The sequence below is a fragment of the Vitis riparia genome, chromosome 12 (assembly GCF_004353265.1).
Source record: "Vitis riparia cultivar Riparia Gloire de Montpellier isolate 1030 chromosome 12, EGFV_Vit.rip_1.0, whole genome shotgun sequence".
Classification (NCBI taxonomy): Eukaryota; Viridiplantae; Streptophyta; class Magnoliopsida; order Vitales; family Vitaceae; genus Vitis; species Vitis riparia.
Genome location: NC_048442.1, coordinates 23,026,626 through 23,043,850, shown reverse-complemented (window position 1 = coordinate 23,043,850; position 17,225 = coordinate 23,026,626). Strand labels below are relative to the sequence as shown.

At 28.7% G+C, this 17,225-nt stretch overlaps 1 protein-coding gene across 2 annotated transcripts; it reads left to right on the top strand.

Moving 5' to 3' along the window:
- Positions 1-210: 210 nt before the first annotated feature.
- LOC117926215 (agamous-like MADS-box protein MADS1) lies at positions 211-12,904 on the top strand. Of its 2 annotated transcripts, none has more exons than XM_034845292.1 (9): positions 211-684; positions 838-1,073; positions 5,865-5,946; positions 9,440-9,501; positions 9,592-9,691; positions 9,795-9,836; positions 10,435-10,476; positions 10,590-10,753; positions 12,591-12,904. In XM_034845292.1, exons 1-9 carry the CDS (start codon positions 505-507, stop codon positions 12,592-12,594), a joined length of 912 nt encoding a protein of 303 aa, XP_034701183.1. In that variant the 5' UTR covers positions 211-504; the 3' UTR covers positions 12,595-12,904. The 2 variants fall into 2 exon arrangements, with proteins under 2 accessions (XP_034701183.1, XP_034701184.1); XM_034845293.1 differs by having other exon boundaries at positions 599-684; positions 828-1,073.
- The last annotated feature ends 4,321 nt before the right edge of the window (positions 12,905-17,225 follow it).

Below are 17,225 nucleotides of genomic sequence, written 5' to 3'. Positions count from 1 at the left end.
TAATTTATGTGTTGTGTGAGAGAGAGAGGGGGCGAGAGAGGAGAGAGAGAGGGGAAGAAAGAAAGAAAGGTGAAAAGTTTTCAACCACAGATGAAGTCAGAAACAAATCTTGAATGTATGAAAGCTAGCCAACTCCAAATCCAAAAAGTTAAAAACATGAGAGGTCCTCTCGTTTTGGTTTTTCTCCTCCCCATTGATAATAAAGGCTTGAGTGCAACTTAGCCAAGGTCTTATTCAAGCCCATTAATAGTGACTTTCCAAAAGTTCTTTTTATTATCTCTCCCATCCTTTTTCCCATACTGCCATACATGAGAAAAAATGGACGGTTGATGGAATCTGAAGGAGAACATCAAATCCCTTTTTTATCTCTATCTTTCTCGATCTCTCCCTCTCCATCTTCTTCTTCTTCTTCTTCTTCTTCAAAACAAATTGCATAGGAAGAGGGACACACTAGTAGTGGTAGATCTCTAGAGAGAATAATAGCGTGAGTTGGATGATTGTTGGATGGTCTATTTTGTGTCCACAAATACCCATCTGATAGAACAAACCATTTCCATTTTCTGCAACTCTCCTGTGCAGAACTATACCAAAGAATCGTGTGAATTCAACCAGAGGAGAAAAAGAAAAAGAAAAAATTGTTGTTTCCACCCTTGTTTATCTACTTCTCCTAAGTTTCCTTACCAGGTTAGCGAGCAAAATACTGAAAGATACACTATAATTCTTGTTTTGCTTCTTTTGGATGTATTGGATTCTCTTGCTTTGTTTCAAGTTCCAATCCAGGCTTAAATGTAACAAAATTTGCTTATAGAAGCATCAATTTGGTTTAGCTCATTTCAGCTTTCAACCACGGAGTTTCCGAATCAAGCCTCGGAGGGGTCTTCCCAAAGAAAAATGGGAAGAGGGAAGATCGAAATTAAGCGGATCGAGAACACCACTAATCGACAAGTCACCTTCTGTAAGCGCCGCAACGGCTTGCTCAAAAAGGCCTATGAATTATCGGTCTTATGTGATGCAGAAGTTGCTCTCATCGTCTTCTCCAGCCGTGGCCGCCTCTATGAATATGCTAACAACAGGTTAATTTCCTTAATTTCTTTCCCCCTCCCCCCCACCATCTCTCATCCCTAAGATCCTCTACACTGAAGGCTTTATATATATGTTCTTGCAAATCTCTAATTTGTTTGCCTTTACTGAGGAATAGCCATGATTTCTTTCTGCATATTGGTGCTTAATTACATGTCTAGATTTCGGTTTTTGTGATAGATTTTAATGGGTTTTTGGACTGATCAGAACACAATCATTCTTCTTTCGCAGTTAAGATTGACTTCTTCAAAACAAAGATTCACTTGTCTTGCTTCCTTTTTGTTTTTTTTACCTTTATGAGCTTTATGGATAATATCTCTCTTTCATGTTATGCCTCTTTCCCAGTTGTTTTGTATGATAGATACACAGATCTATGGTTATGGTGATAGACAGAAATAGTAGCAGTGGTTGTGACTTGCGAGAGTTAGAAACAGGGTTAGTAAGATATTCATGTCTGTGAAATCAGCAGCTTCCTTGTATATCCAGTGCTGCATCAACAGTCTTGTTAGCCATTTTTACACACTCTCTCTTCCTCTCTCTCTCTCTCTCTCTCTCTCTCTCCCTCTCTCCCTTCATGTCATCAGTCATTCAGCCTTGAACAAAGTCTTGCTACAAAGCTGTCACTTTCTCATTAGCCATTTCTTTCGTCTCTTGACCCTTCCTTAACAACAGCGTACATCTCACTCCATCAATTGCAGACTAAATTAATTAGGGTTTTCAAACCTAAGATGGGTGAGGCTGAGAACCCATCACAAATCGGCGTTTTTCAGCAAAGAAAAAAGCTAAATTAGGATTCTTTTCCTTTTCTTTGTTTTCGTAATAACAAATTAATCTTTATTTAAAGGAAATAAAAAATGCAAGTCTAGGGTTAAGTTGCAAGTGTGTGATTATATGTGTATGATATCTTTGTTAAGAATCTTTGGTCACCTCAGACATGATTTTTCAGTTCTTGAATTCTGACAAGAAGGTGGTGTCATGATTCCTTTACTGGGGTTCTCTTTTATCATCAAACTGCATAAATAAATTTTATCTCAAATGGTGAAAACCACCATTCTGGAATTTCTTCTACTAGACCGCTTTCACTTTGACTCGCTGAAGCTAAAAGCAGCATTCTGCACATCCCAAACATGGAATCTGAGATATCATCTACTCACCATAGCTCTTATGGGCATTCTAATTTTGCACCAAGAATCTGAAAGATATACTTGCTGAGCAATAATGGTTTTGTTTAAAATATCTTCATGCACATTTCTTTCAGAAAAGCTAAGTATTTGTTTTATTCTTGATGGGTTTATAACACTACAGGAAAGCCCCCACAAAGATAAAAAAGACATATATTGTTAATATTATATGATAGCCAACCCCAAAGATTATGGGCATCATTTCATGAATTGACAAAGTGTAGGGTTTTTTATCAAGTTATTTTTTCTTTGGGTTCTTGTATCCGCAGCTTCAATGATCATATAAGCTTAGAGAGGTTCAGAGGAGAGAGAGGGTAGCTTAGAGAGGTTCAGAAGAGAGAGAGAGAGAAGGTACAAGTACACGTAGCTGGGAGCCAATAGGGGGTGAGTCACTTTTTAGCTCTCTCAATGCATGGGGAAGAGAGCGTGCATACAGAACGGCTGCTCTGCTCTGCTCTCTTTTTCTCCATCTCTGATGCCGTCCTAAGACCAAACACATCCATATTTCTCTTTCTTTGCTTATTTTTAAATTATTAAACGTTCAAAAAAAAAACGGAGACACTGGGTAAATGGAGGGCTCTCCAGGTTATTACCCTACGCGTAATGGACACGTGACGCATGTCATTCTCTTAGAGGCTGATGTGCTTTATCCAATCATATCTTGGGATCTTGTGCCAGCGAGGCAGAGATAGCCAATCAGTGTTTCGACAAGATTAAGGTACAATACAGGCCAGCTCCTACGCAGAGTAATTATTGAAAGTATTCGTGTTTTTCATGTGTGTACCCCTACAAATGTTATATGTTGTTGTAGTTGTTATAATATTATAATACCTATGTCCTTAGCTTGTGACATGTTTGACCCTACGTGACCAACATTAATTTACTCCGTACCTTTAGCATGCTCTTTCTATGCTTTACTTAAATTGTACAATCTTTTCAATTGGTCAGATCTCATTACTCAACTCACCGGTTCCCATGAAAGATAGTAACGTTATTATACTATTTTAATGGTTACCCTTTTTCTTCTTTTTTCTTCTCAAAATATACTTTCTTCTTATTATATTGTCATATGAAATCATAGTTAATATGACCCTATATCTAGTGTTAAGCTTTATATATTCATTCTAAGATATTTCCTAAGTTTTATATATTCATTCTAGAATATTTTCTTGTTCCTTGTGGGGGTGTGTGTATATAAAAATCAATCATTGCATTTTATTTTAATAATCGAGGAACTTTTTTATGACCAAGCTCTTAAAACTCTTCATAGGGATCAAAACCTTAAGATGTTAACCGTCCTATAACAATCAATACTGAATAAATTTAGGGTATCGTGATTGACATAATTTGAAACTATAACTATGTATCACTTACTAGAATTATACTTTTTAGTATTTGTATTAAGTGATTGAGTTACCCTGATAGGTATCAATCATTGCATTTTATTGTAACCAGTCAAAATTTTAGTTTTCTAACTAACATATTTATCGTTACATTAACCTAACCTTTTTTCCTTTTAATATTTTATCTATTATGAAAAAGAAATACAACAATGAAAGAGAAAATAATAAATTAAATTTAGAGTTTTGTAAGTTACACATATGGGTTTTTGGATATATGGTTTATTCTTCAAGGGATTTTCATATTTAGTTATTATCTTTGAAAATAGCATAATTTGTGGCTCAAGTGGCTGGAATGGGAAGGGCATCACAAGTAAGTTGATATCTATAAGGCTTGAGTCCTAGTTAGGTAATGTCGAGGAGGAGAAAAGTTTAGTGTTATGATATATTGCCAAAAGATTTTAGCTTTAATTTGATATCCATATTGTTGATCCATTAGCTTGATATATATAAATATAGTTCAGTGAGTTCATAGGCTATTCATGTTAATTACCTTGGAAGAAGTTGCCCTCCCTTACTTTTGTTGATGTTTCAAAATTCCTTTAATAAGTACAATTGAATGCCACACAAAAGGATTTTTTTTTGGGATGTGATGGGTATTTTTCATTGCAGGGGATGCTCTCATCTATCAAAGCTTAGGGAAATCATTTATGTAATAAGTTTGGTATTTTTTTTTTTTTTTTTTTTGGGTGAATACTGGTCAAGTTAGCCAAACTTAGAGGAAACAAAAAACATGAAATCCATCATTGGAGAACCATAGCCCCATGGGAAAAGGGAAAATGATAACCCTTACACTATGTTTGATTTTCATAAATTATTTAGGAATGAAAAAAAAATGGTAAGATAAATGATTTTATCATATTTGGCTTCACCCGGAAAAAGATCAAAGAAAATCAATATAATTAAATTTAGTTAAAAATATATGCATTTTAAAATTATTTAATCTCTATATAATAAAGAAAAATAAGTAAAATGAATTTGAAAAATAATATAAAAATAATTTATTGATTTTAAATTTATTTTTAAATTTTTCTTCATTTTTTCTTTCCTTCATATTTTCTCTCAAATTTTCCGGAACCAAACATAGCCTATATATTTTTTCCCAACCCCTATATTAAAGAACATATGAGTGCATCTTCTATAACTTAATTAGGAGTCTTTATGAATGAATTAAGTGCAGGTTCCAGCTAATCTTATTTGTTGGACCTTCAGTCTAATAGCATCTTCTATAACTTAATTACCAGTATTCAAGTCACAAATATTTTACTGTTTCACTTTTACAATGAATTTTCCAAGAGAAGTGTTCAAGTATCCATCTTCATATTCCATTATCTTGCTTTACTGTTTCTGATTCATCAATGCTTGGTGGGACTTAAACAAGAAGACAACAACAACCTCAGACATTAAATTTTCAAAGATGTATAGCATTCCAAGAACTTGAACAAAAAGGATTTTCTTTTGTGTCATGCATGAAGGCTTCAATCTGATGGTCCATGTAAAATCTGTGTGATTTGTGTAATGCTACAATGAAATCAGAAGCCGATACAAGATTCTTTGCATATGAGATTAGTCCATCTCCCACCAACAAAAATTTACAAAGACAAATCTCTAGCTACTTTATCTTGAAAAAACAGTGACTTCCATTACATTGAATTCCTGTTTCTTTTCTTCCAGTGTTAATTTTTTCCTTTACATTATGTTTGGTTCTCGAAAAATATTAAAGAAAGAAAAAAAAAACGTTAAGAAAAATTATTTTCTCTTGTTTGCATTTTTCCACAATTTTTTTGGGAACCAAACAGCTTTAGGGATTTCATTCCTTTGTCTAAAAGAAAAATGTAAAAGCCATAGCCAATCTGAGATTGAGCTTGGCATAAAATATTTTAAATAGAAACTTGTACCATGCCATGCAGTACTAATCTTCCAAAGTGCTTCAAGTGCTTAGCAGTTGATCATATATATATATATGCATGTCTCTTCATAAGGATTGAGCTGTTGTATTGCAGGAATTCATTCTAAAAAGACTTATCCTACCTGGGTTTGGAAGTTAAAAATGTCCATTATTATCATGTCAAAGAATGTAGTATGTTCCTGAAAGTTATGATTACAAGCACTACATTTTTGGCTGATTATCACTCGGAACAATTGCTGACATGAATGCTTCTCTGCAATCATCCAACGTAGTGAAATTTTGTTGTGTTTGCAGTGTGAGAACGACAATCGAAAGGTACAAAAAAGTGTGTTCTGATTCCTCCAATACCGGATCTGTTTCTGAAGCTAATGCTCAGGTAAAATTTTAACTGCTCACTTGTCTAAACGAAAACTCAGCCTTCCTCCTCAAAAGATTGTAAGTATTCCATTCATTGAAATTCATACCTGGCCAGTATTTTTTTTTGGTTGGGGAAAGACCTTTTCATTAAAGGTTTGCAGGCTCATGCTCATGTTCATACATTAAATTCTCAGTTACAAAATCTTGTCATTAATTTATATTATACGTTAGCTTGCAGGCAAATGCAACCCCAGAATGCAACAACCTTTCATTAACTTGTGTCCATTATTTTGTTCAATTATGTTATTATATTAGAAAATATTGATTAAGTATGAAAAATCCGTTCTACTTCATAAAGGAGAGTAAAAATAAAATTCTTATGAAAATTGAAATCCTCTCATGACTTGGATGTCTTTCTCCGTCACGTACTTTTCCTATTCCTAGCTATCAAACACAACAGTTGAATGTATCAATTCCCATAAACATCCTGCTATAAAAAAAGAACCCTTATATGCCAAATAAAGTTGGTTTAAGGCTCCATTTCAATCCAAAAGATTATGTTTGGTGCTCGAAAAAATTGAAAAAAAATTGTAAAGAAAAAAAAAATAGAGACAAAAAATAAAAGGAAATAAAAAGTGAAGAAAAATAAAAAATAGAGTTAAAAGTCGATAAATTATTTTTATATACTACTTCAAAATTGTTTTATTTATTTTAACTATTAATATAAATATTAAATAATTTTAATTATATTTGATTTTCTTTGAAATTTTTCATAAGATAGTCAAACATTATAGAATTATTTTTCTTAATATTTTTTTTCTTTCCTTAATACTTTTTGGAAACTAAACATAACCAAAAGTATTAGGGAAAAAAGGGAGACAAAAGAAGAAGAAATTAAGAAAAGTATGAACAAATCCTAGATTCTCTCAAAACAATAGAAAAACCAAATAAAATATCACCAAATTAAATAACCCAACTATAGTGTCAAGTTCTTGCATGTCTTATGTTTGATGTGATCTTAGTCCATCCATGCATATAGAGGGTTTCAGTGGATGAAAACATTGTATAAGAAGGCTGTAATTAGAGCCAAGGTGAATGAAAAATTATAATTCAGAGCTAGCCCTAGTTTTCTCTCTATATATCTCTCTCTCTTAGAAATCGTCTCTCCAAACTCTGGCTCTATCTTGTTGCCTAGCTGAAATAACCACCAACATTTCCAAGAAGATCCAAAAGTAGACTAAGATTCCAATATGCCATTATTGACTAGGGTATCTTCAAGAACCAAGAGCCAACTATTTACTCTTTATGATGTTCAAGCTTTTGGACAATATTTGAATCACTCAAAATTTTGAACTAGGACTCAATGGATGTTTTGTTTTTTCCTAAAAACGACACATTCAAATTAAACACCCTTTTATTTATTTATTCGTTATTTTTTATATCCTAGCTTTAGCTTAATCTTCAGAAAATCATTCTTGATAGAAGCTCTACAAGATTAGAAACACTTTTATGAGGATTACTTCTGAAGGGGCTCTTAGCCAGTAGCATCCCAGTGATTACTTGATGGACCAAGTTATCTCCATATATATTATCTCCCATGTAGTTTCAAACTGATACCAAAATTAATAGAGTGAAATTTGATGAGCTAGATAATAGGTCAACCATCCCAAGTAGTTGGGGCATTGAACCTATTTCACCAATCCTCCCATCCTTGGGGCCAATCTTCGTCTGAGTCATAGTTGTCATAACCATGTCAGATTGGCTGGTCTTGTAGCAAATGTATTTGGAAGCCAACAAGTTCAGTCACAACTGTAAGAGAATTTGGATATGATTTTGGCTACAGAGGAAATAGGAGATCTTAAGGGAAGGAAAACATCAGGACCAACCCTACTGCTAGGGACTCCTAAAATGGGCATCTAACCAACATATTTGTCCTAGACATTTCTCATTGTGCATTTCCTCCTTTTCTTTGTGTGAAAAATTAACAGACTTGTCCATGTTTTCTAGCTTTCAGATCCAAATTAATATCTTTAATTTGGTCATAATTAGGTAACCTTAGATAATGACCAAACGAGGGTTTATTTGATTCTCTAGCTTTGCCCTAGACTAGGCCATATGTAGATCATGGAGGGTTTTCCATGATAAGAAAATTGCCTCTTCCAGTAATGGCTAGATTGCAGTTTTCCACATTTGTAAATTCCTTCCCATAGTTTTGAAGAGTCTTGTGGCTTATGATCTTCAGAAACTCAGTTCTGAGTGTCAAAATGTTGAATCTGGCAAGATTTGGGTAAGAGGATTTTTTGAAGAATCTTGCCCTAGCCTTTCAATAATGTTATTTCTCGACTCCAAGTGCCCAACTACTCCAACATGGCTATTGACATAGAAAGTATTCCATTTGTTATAGAAATTTCAGACTTAAATTCTGACAGTAAACCCTCTTCAATGCCTTAAAATGCTGTCCCTACACATCCTGGATGGTAATGGGGATTCTAGCACTTAAGGAGTTTATGCATTCATAGAGATGAACCAAGATAATTCATGAAGTAGGAGATAGCACTGTTGGATTTCTTATTACACAGTTTTCCTGAGCACAGAATCATAATCCATAGCCTGCATTTGTATAGTGGTGGCAAAAATTAGCCAGGTTCAGTCTTACTCAGTGGCAGTATGCCTATATCTCATGTGCATCCAGACCCGAAATATTGGATTTCAGACCCAACCTTATTTTCCTAGCCATCTCCAATGTGAAAAACTGGGTTCAAACAAATGAAGCATCACCATCTTTTATAACTAAACCTGTAGTTTTGACAATAATCTTTTGTTGGAACCAGCTTTTCCTGTATTCATTTCGGTCTTTCACTAAAATTATTCATACAGAAACTGTGTTACATGTATGTTTGGTGAATAATTTGAAATCTTCTCAACTCAACTGGTGGAAACCAACTAGAAAATCATGGTTTTCCACCATTTTGATGACGATTCAAATGTTCTCTCATTGCTCTTAAACATGAAAAAGGCCAAAATTTGACATGCTTCATTACTTCAATTAGTGTAACAGCAGCAAGCAGACAAAGATTGTGTTAACCCTTGCCTTAATTTTTTAGCATCCGTAGACTACATAAACTGCCCTATAAGGCCAGCGCTTAGGATTCTCAAAGAGCTGTGGGAACCTATATAGAAGTATATGGACAATTAAATAACTGGCATGGACATGGCTGCAGAGTGGATCATAACTCTTTTGGTGTTGAATGCTATTGCACCTAGCACAAAGTTTTTGAAAAAAAAAAAAAAAGGAAAAACTTTTTGGTTTATATTTTTTTTGCTTCTTCATCGAGCACATACCATATTTTCTTGGGCTCAGTTAAAATCCTAAAGAGAGAAGTGTATTGAGCCTCAGAAAGAAAACAAAAATAAAAGTGACTTTGCTATATGATGATTTCCTAAGACTCTGCATGTGTTAATTGAAGTGCAATATTCTAACATTATTACTACTACACATACATCAACCTCAGTTTTACCAGCAAGAAGCCTCCAAATTGCGCCGTCAAATCAGGGATATACAGAATTTGAACAGGTAAAGTTCATGAGATGTTATGTTTAGGCTCTTATGTGATACTTCTGAAATTGGAAATTTTGATTGGAAGAAATTGTTATATATTTTCAGGCATATCCTGGGTGAGGCTCTTAGCTCTCTGAACTTTAAGGAACTCAAGAATCTGGAGACCAGGTTGGAGAAAGGTATCAGCAGAATCAGATCCAAAAAGGTACCTACTATATGTTTCCTTTGTGACTATGTTTTCTATTGTCAAGTCTTTTCATCAGTTCAATGCCCTTTTCCTGTGTTCTAACTTGCTCTTATTCTGCCAGAATGAATTGCTGTTTGCTGAAATCGAGTATATGCAAAAGAGGGTAAATAATGCTTCCTACTTCATTTGTTTGTTTGGGTTTTTTTTTTTTTTTCCTTCTTGTTCTGAGAGTAATATTTGCATTTCAACACACTCAGCTGCAGCTGTCTTCAAATTAGAGCTGTTTTTGACTTGAAGTATTGGCTCCATTTGGATTTTTAAAAAATTGGGCAAAGTAGAAGGAAAGAAAACTTTTAATGTAATTCAAATCAGAATTTATATTTCCAAGTTTAGGAAGCTAAACCCTACTTATAATGCTAATTAATTCCAAACCTATATCACTCAAAATTAAAAATATTCATCCTGAATCTGATTTGTTAATATTCAAGTAAACTTTAGTCAGAACCTACTTCATTATGCCCTAGCAGAACTATGAATGTTTTTGCAAAAAAACAAAGAACAAAAGACACTTTCAGTAGTGGCAATATGAAATAGGACTGGTTCGAACTTAATTTGACAACCCAGAATCCATGCCAGTTCCGGTAGTAATTAAACTCACAGCATTTTCAAGTACAGCTATTTACATGTTACTCACAAAGTTGATGTTTAGTGAAAGTTGAAACTGTGGTTGATGAAAACAAAATGTTGGTTACCTTGTGCAGGAGATTGAGCTCCAAAACAGTAACTTATTTCTGCGAGCACAGGTCTCTCTCTCTCTCTCCCCCTCCCTCTTAGAGCAAATATGCATGTGAACTAAGCATATTCTTTTTTGGTTGTAGATTAATGGTAATAATAGAATTAAGTTTTGATGATACAGATAGCTGAGAATGAGAGAGCCCAACAGCAAATGAACCTGATGCCAGGGTCTCAGTACGAGAGCGTGCCGCAGCAGCCATACGACTCTCAAAACTTGCTCCCTGTTAACCTCCTGGACCCTAATCACCATTACTCTCGCCACGACCAAACAGCTCTCCAACTAGTGTAAGATTTCTATATTCCATTCACAGCTCTCACCATTTTTTTTGTTTTGGATGCATATTAAACATATATATACTTACCATATCTTACTAACTACTCCTAGACAAAGAAACCAACATGAATAAGACTTCGTTTTTTGGAACATGAGAAGCATATATAAAAATACTTTGAATGTTTGTTGCACAAGAAATCACAATTCAACCCTTAAACCAAAAGAGATAACAAGTTTGGCACTACTACTTTTAAGAGTAAGTGGGTGTTTTGTAAAATTTAATACTTATTATTTAATGACTTAAATTGATTTTAGGTTAAATTGTTATTAAGTGGGTGTTTAGTAAAATTTAATAATTATTATTTAACGATTTAAGTCAGACTTAAGTTGTTAAAATAATATTTTTACTTTGTTTGATAAAGTTAACTTAAAATTTATTTTAAGTTATCAAAGTGAAATATTTATCCTCATTAGTTGTAATCAATATTTATCATCATTAATTTTAATGAATATTTATTTTCATTAATATTAACTAACAAATTTGTTTATTAAACATCCATATCTAAAGTATTATTGATATATAATATAACTTTAAAATGCATATATATATTAGTAAATGCATTTTAAAGTTATATTATATATCAATAATATATAATATATATGTTATTGATGTGAAATTATGTTTCTTAAATATTCTCTCATCAGATGTGGTCAACTAAGAGAAAAAAGATTTGAAATGAAGAATAAGTTAACTATTTTAACTTTATACTTAGTCATTTTTAATTTTAAGTTGTAATATTAAGTTATTTTACCAAACATGCTTAATCTTTTTAATAACTTAAATTAAGTTATTAAGTCATTTTAAGTCATTAAATTGACTTATTGAACATCCTCTAAGGCCTATTTGTTTACTTTATTTATATCTAAAAACTTATTTTTCCTCAATCTTAAAAATTCATAAATTAATGAAATATCATTTTATTGTTGCTTTATCTTATAATGGATTAGTTATTATCATATAATAAGATTAGTTATTATCATATAAATATCCTTGTTTGTTATTTCTTGACTTGATAATACTCTTTCCATTTTGTTGTTTTACTATCTACTCATTTATCTCTATATCATATTTATTATTTCTTTGTTTCATAGGAAAACTCATTTGTCTCATTAATAGAATTACTTCAATAAATTACCTATTACTCATCTACTTAATATTAAAAATCTATACATATCAATAAAACATCATTTTATTATTTTGTTTATTTTATAAAATCTATACATACCTATTTATAAAATTTTCTTTATTTTATTCATTTTTATTTACTTATTTATTTTTCTATTTTTCAATCTATTTTATTCTTATTTATATTTGCATAATTTGAAAAAGAAAATTTGATACTCTATCGTGTCCAAAGACCCACTTTAAGGGTGTAATGGTCCTCCGACACTTCAAGCCCAGAGATTGCCCATTACTAAATTTTTGTGTAGAGTACTAAAACATACTATAATCCTCAAAACTTAATTTGTTTTAAAAAAAGAAAACCAACACATCAAATCAATATGTTATCATCCAAACAACTTCAAACTTAAATCAATATTTTTATATTGTTTTTGTGATCCAAAGATTATTTAAATGACATAAATAATAATTATTATTTTATTTTATTTTATTTTTTATAACCAAAGAACTTTCCATGGTCAAGTTCTTAGGACTATCCATGGGGACCAAACCTCGAGGTGTTGATTGCTATAAATAATAATAATAATAACAATAACAATAATCGGATTATATATAAATGAAGAAGAATTGATAAAGTAGTGTGTTGTCTTGAACAATGGGTGCAGGTGAGAAGCGGTGCTGTATTTGTGGGTCTCTTCGTGGAGTAGAATGGGAATGAAGAGATATGTTTTCCTGCAGATTGCAAGTGTAGTTAACTTTATGTGAAGTGATGGTGAGAAGCACTGTGTCCAAGTAGAGAAACAAGTGAGAGAGCCCTTTCCCATTTTCTGATAAAACTCTCTTTTTAAATTACTCTGTTGCCTGCCACAAATTAAGAAGATGTATTAATTCATCTTGTATGACTGAAACACTGAAACTGGAGATGAAACTGGAAACTACCTACATTGCTTCAATCCACTTGCTCCAAATGCTTTATTAATTAATTTAGTAGGTGATGCAGCCGCTGAGCTGATTTGGAGATCACTAGAGACTAGAGTAGTGATCTACTTCTCTCATCTACCAACCACATATACACCATCTTCACACTTGCTCTTACTTCCATTTTCATCAACATTCACTCTTTTCATGCATTTCTACATCCTCCCATCAACAACAACATTTTTTTTTAATTATTATTATTATTATTATTATTATTATTATTATTGTTATTATTATTACTAAGATTTCCAAAACCCAATTTTATAAAAAGGTGTTTAGCAAGTTGTTTTTAATAACATGTTTCAAAAAATAAAAACCAAAAAACTTGTCTGGATAAGTTATTTTTAAAAATAATTTTCTATTCTGATTTTATAAAACATTGTAAATTCAATTTATACAATATTATTTGAATTTAGTTAACTCTTATAATTAAAATAAAAATAGTTTTGTAATTAAAAATTAAATAGTTTTTGGTAAAATATGAATAATAATTAATATTTTAATAAAAAACAAAAATTATATTTTTTTATAAAAAAAAAATACTATTTTAATATATGTTAGAAAAATATAGATATTAACATTTTTGTAAAAGCATAATTTTTTTAAAAAAAATATGAATAATAATTTAAAAATAATAATTGTTGATATTATTTTATTTTAAAATGGATAAAGTTTAACTTTTTAACACATAAATGAACCAAGTTTTTCATTACATACACATATTTAGTACTCAATTATAGATACAATACTATGAAATGGTTTGATTTATTATGCAATTAAATTGATTTTTTTTATTACAAGTTATTCTTAAAAATTAGAAGATTCTTTAAATTAAGTACATCTCACTTAATTTAGTATTTATTTACCTAGTGAGAAAATTTAGAAAGAATCCTTGTATTCATATGAGAAATGGTAAAATCATGACTCATAATATATAAATTTTAGTCAATTATTTTTTGTAGTGATTAGATCTATTTTTTGAGTTCCAAATGATTTTTAAAAAAATTATTAAACTCATTAATGAATTCAATGCAAAGTGGTTTGAAGTTCAATTCTTGTGAAAAAATTTATAAAAATATCATTATGTGCCAAAAATAATAATAATAATAATAAAGTTATTGTGAACCAATTTTTATCCATAAACTTTTAGTATTAATTTGGTCACTATTTAAGTTTTAAATTATTTTAAAAAGTTATTAGACTTGTTAATGAATCTAACTCATTAAATCTTGTTTAAAGTTTATTTGTCTAGTGAAAACAAAAACAAAAAAACAAAAAAAAGTATGGTTCGATATAATTAGAAATTAAAACAATAATCATTTTAGATCATTTTTTTTTTCTATTTGAGTTTCAAGTTATTTTTTAAAAATTATTAGATTTGTTAATAAATCCACTGCATTAAATCTTGCTTGATTTGAAGTTTATGCTTAGTGAAAAAAAAATATAATTATATTCAAAGAGGAAACTAGTTAAATCATTTAAAATGAATTTGGTCCGTCTTTCTAATGTTATTGAGTCCCATAGGTTTCTAGTACTAATTAAATTGGTTTTTTAGTTTTAAATTATTTTTAAAAAGTAATAAATTTTATGTATCAAATTATAGTTTGGTTTGGAATTTATTTTCTTAATGAAAAATTTTAGAGAAATTCAAGAAAAATAAGAAAAACATATGTAATTTAAAAGATCGTATTTAAGGATCTTTTGTATGAGCATTGATTATATAAAAAAAAAAATTATATCATGTTCAATTTTATTTACTTTTTATGACCTCGTAATTTTCATGTGCATTTCCATTGGTGAGACTCGTTTTTATTTATGAAAAAATGATTTTTGAAAATTGGAGTCATCATTTATTTTTGTTGTTTTTAAAAAGGGAAACAAAATAAAAAATGAAACTCTAAAGTGACTCATTTGTAGGAAAAAAAAATATCTACAAGAAAATCTGAGGTCAAAGTCCAACATCAAGTTATTTATTGAAAAGGTACAATAGAATAACACTCCTCTAAACCCTTAAAGGTATGTACTAAACAAGTAAAGAAAACTTTAACAATTAATTAATTTTGGGTACCAATAAAAGAATAATATAAGTGAATATAACAAAGTTCTGTGACATAAGAAAACAATAAGAATGTATAAAATAAATGATAAGAGAATTGCACAAATTGATCTATTAAATTGATTAAAAAATAATTTGATTATTTTAGACATTGTAACACATTTTTAAGAAATTTCAAAATTAATTTATTTGTATTAAAAATAAGTCCAAATTAATGATTTCAATTTATTTATTTCCAAACAAAATGTTTCAATTTATTTACCACAAATGATTTCATTCAATTTGGTTTTATTTATAAGCAAAATGATTTTTATTTGTTTTTGTTAGAAAAATTATTTTTATAAATTACATAGAAAAGAAAAAAATTACAAATTTATTCAAAAAGTATTACAATCCAATTTTTATTTAAAAGAGAATGAATTTTATAAAATTATCTAAAAAGGTGTTTAACTCGAAATTTTTATTTAGGAGAAGTGATTTTTATAAAAGGATATTTCAATCCTTTTATTTTACAAATGTATCTACAAAAGGTGTTTTGTTCCAATTTTTATTTAGGAAAAGTGATTTTCACAAAATTATTTATAAAAGATAATTCAATCCCTTTTTATTTGCAAGCAAAATGATTTTTGTTATTTTTACAAGACTTTTATAATTTTATTTACAAAAGAATGCTTCAACTCAATTTTATTAATAAAAATGATTTTTAATAGGAAAAAGACTTTTTACAAAGTTATTTACAAAAATACTTCAATCTTTTTTTTTATTTACCAAAAATCAAATAAAAAAAGATTTTTTCTTTGTTTGGTTTAAGGAAAGGTTTTTCAATTTTATTAAAAGAACTTTTAAAATTACTATAATTCTATAAAAATGATTTTAAATTTATTATTTAAAAAAACCAAAAAAAAGTTTCAAATTTATTTTAAAAATAATTAGAAGAATGATTTTCATAATTTCATTCACAAAATGTATTCCAATTTTATTTTTATTTAAAAATGAATTTTACAATATTATATAGAATTATGTTTTTAAAAAAAATGAAAATTTCACAATATTATATAAAATAAAGAATTTTACTTAACTTTTATTGAAAAAATATTTTTTACAATTTTTTTTTATTAAAAAATCTTTTACAAATGTATTTACAAAAAAGGATTTCAATTCAATTTGTTTGTACAAAAATGATTTTTACCATTTTTATTTTATAATTTTTATTTTGATAATTTTATTTTTAAAAAAAATTCATTCATCTTCTATTTACAATATTATATAGAATTATGTTTTTAAAAAAAATGAAAATTTCACAATATTATATAAAATAAAGAATTTTACTTAACTTTTATTGAAAAAATATTTTTTACAATTTTTTTTTATTAAAAAAATCTTTTACAAATGTATTTACAAAAAAGGATTTCAATTCAATTTGTTTGTACAAAAATGATTTTTACCATTTTTATTTTATAATTTTTATTTTGATAATTTTATTTTTAAAAAAAATTCATTCATCTTCTATTTACAATATTATATAGAATTATGTTTTTTAAAAAAATGAAAATTTCACAATATTATATAAAATAAAGAATTTTACTTAACTTTTATTGAAAAAATATTTTTTACAATTTTTTTTATTAAAAAAATCTTTTACAAATGTATTTACAAAAAAGGATTTCAATTCAATTTGTTTGTACAAAAATGATTTTTACCATTTTTATTTTATAATTTTTATTTTGATAATTTTATTTTTAAAAAAATTCATTCATCTTCTATTTACAATATTATATAGAATTATGTTTTAAAAAAAAATGAAAATTTCACAATATTATATAAAATAAAGAATTTTACTTAACTTTTATTGAAAAAATATTTTTTACAATTTTTTTTTATTAAAAAAATATTTTACAAATGTATTTACAAAAAAGGATTTCAATTCAATTTGTTTGTACAAAAATGATTTTTACCATTTTTATTTTATAATTTTTATTTTGATAATTTTATTTTTAAAAAAAATTCATTCATCTTCTATTTACAATATTATATAGAATTATGTTTTTAAAAAAAATGAAAATTTCACAATATTATATAAAATAAAGAATTTTACTTAACTTTTATTGAAAAAATATTTTTTACAATTTTTTTTTTTATTAAAAAAATCTTTTACAAATGGATTTACAAAAAAGGATTTCAATTCAATTTGTTTGTACAAAAATGATTTTTACCATTTTTATTTTATAATTTTTATTTTGATAATTTTATTTTTAAAAAAAATTCA

Coding starts and splice junctions, on each gene's coding strand:
- LOC117926215 (XM_034845292.1), top strand. CDS start 505: ATGGTCTATTTTGTGTCCACAAATACCCATCTGATAGAACAAACCATT. Junction 9,692..9,794: donor GCAGAATCAGATCCAAAAAG/GTACCTACTATA, acceptor TTATTCTGCCAG/AATGAATTGCTGTTTGCTGA. Junction 9,837..10,434: donor TCGAGTATATGCAAAAGAGG/GTAAATAATGCT, acceptor TACCTTGTGCAG/GAGATTGAGCTCCAAAACAG.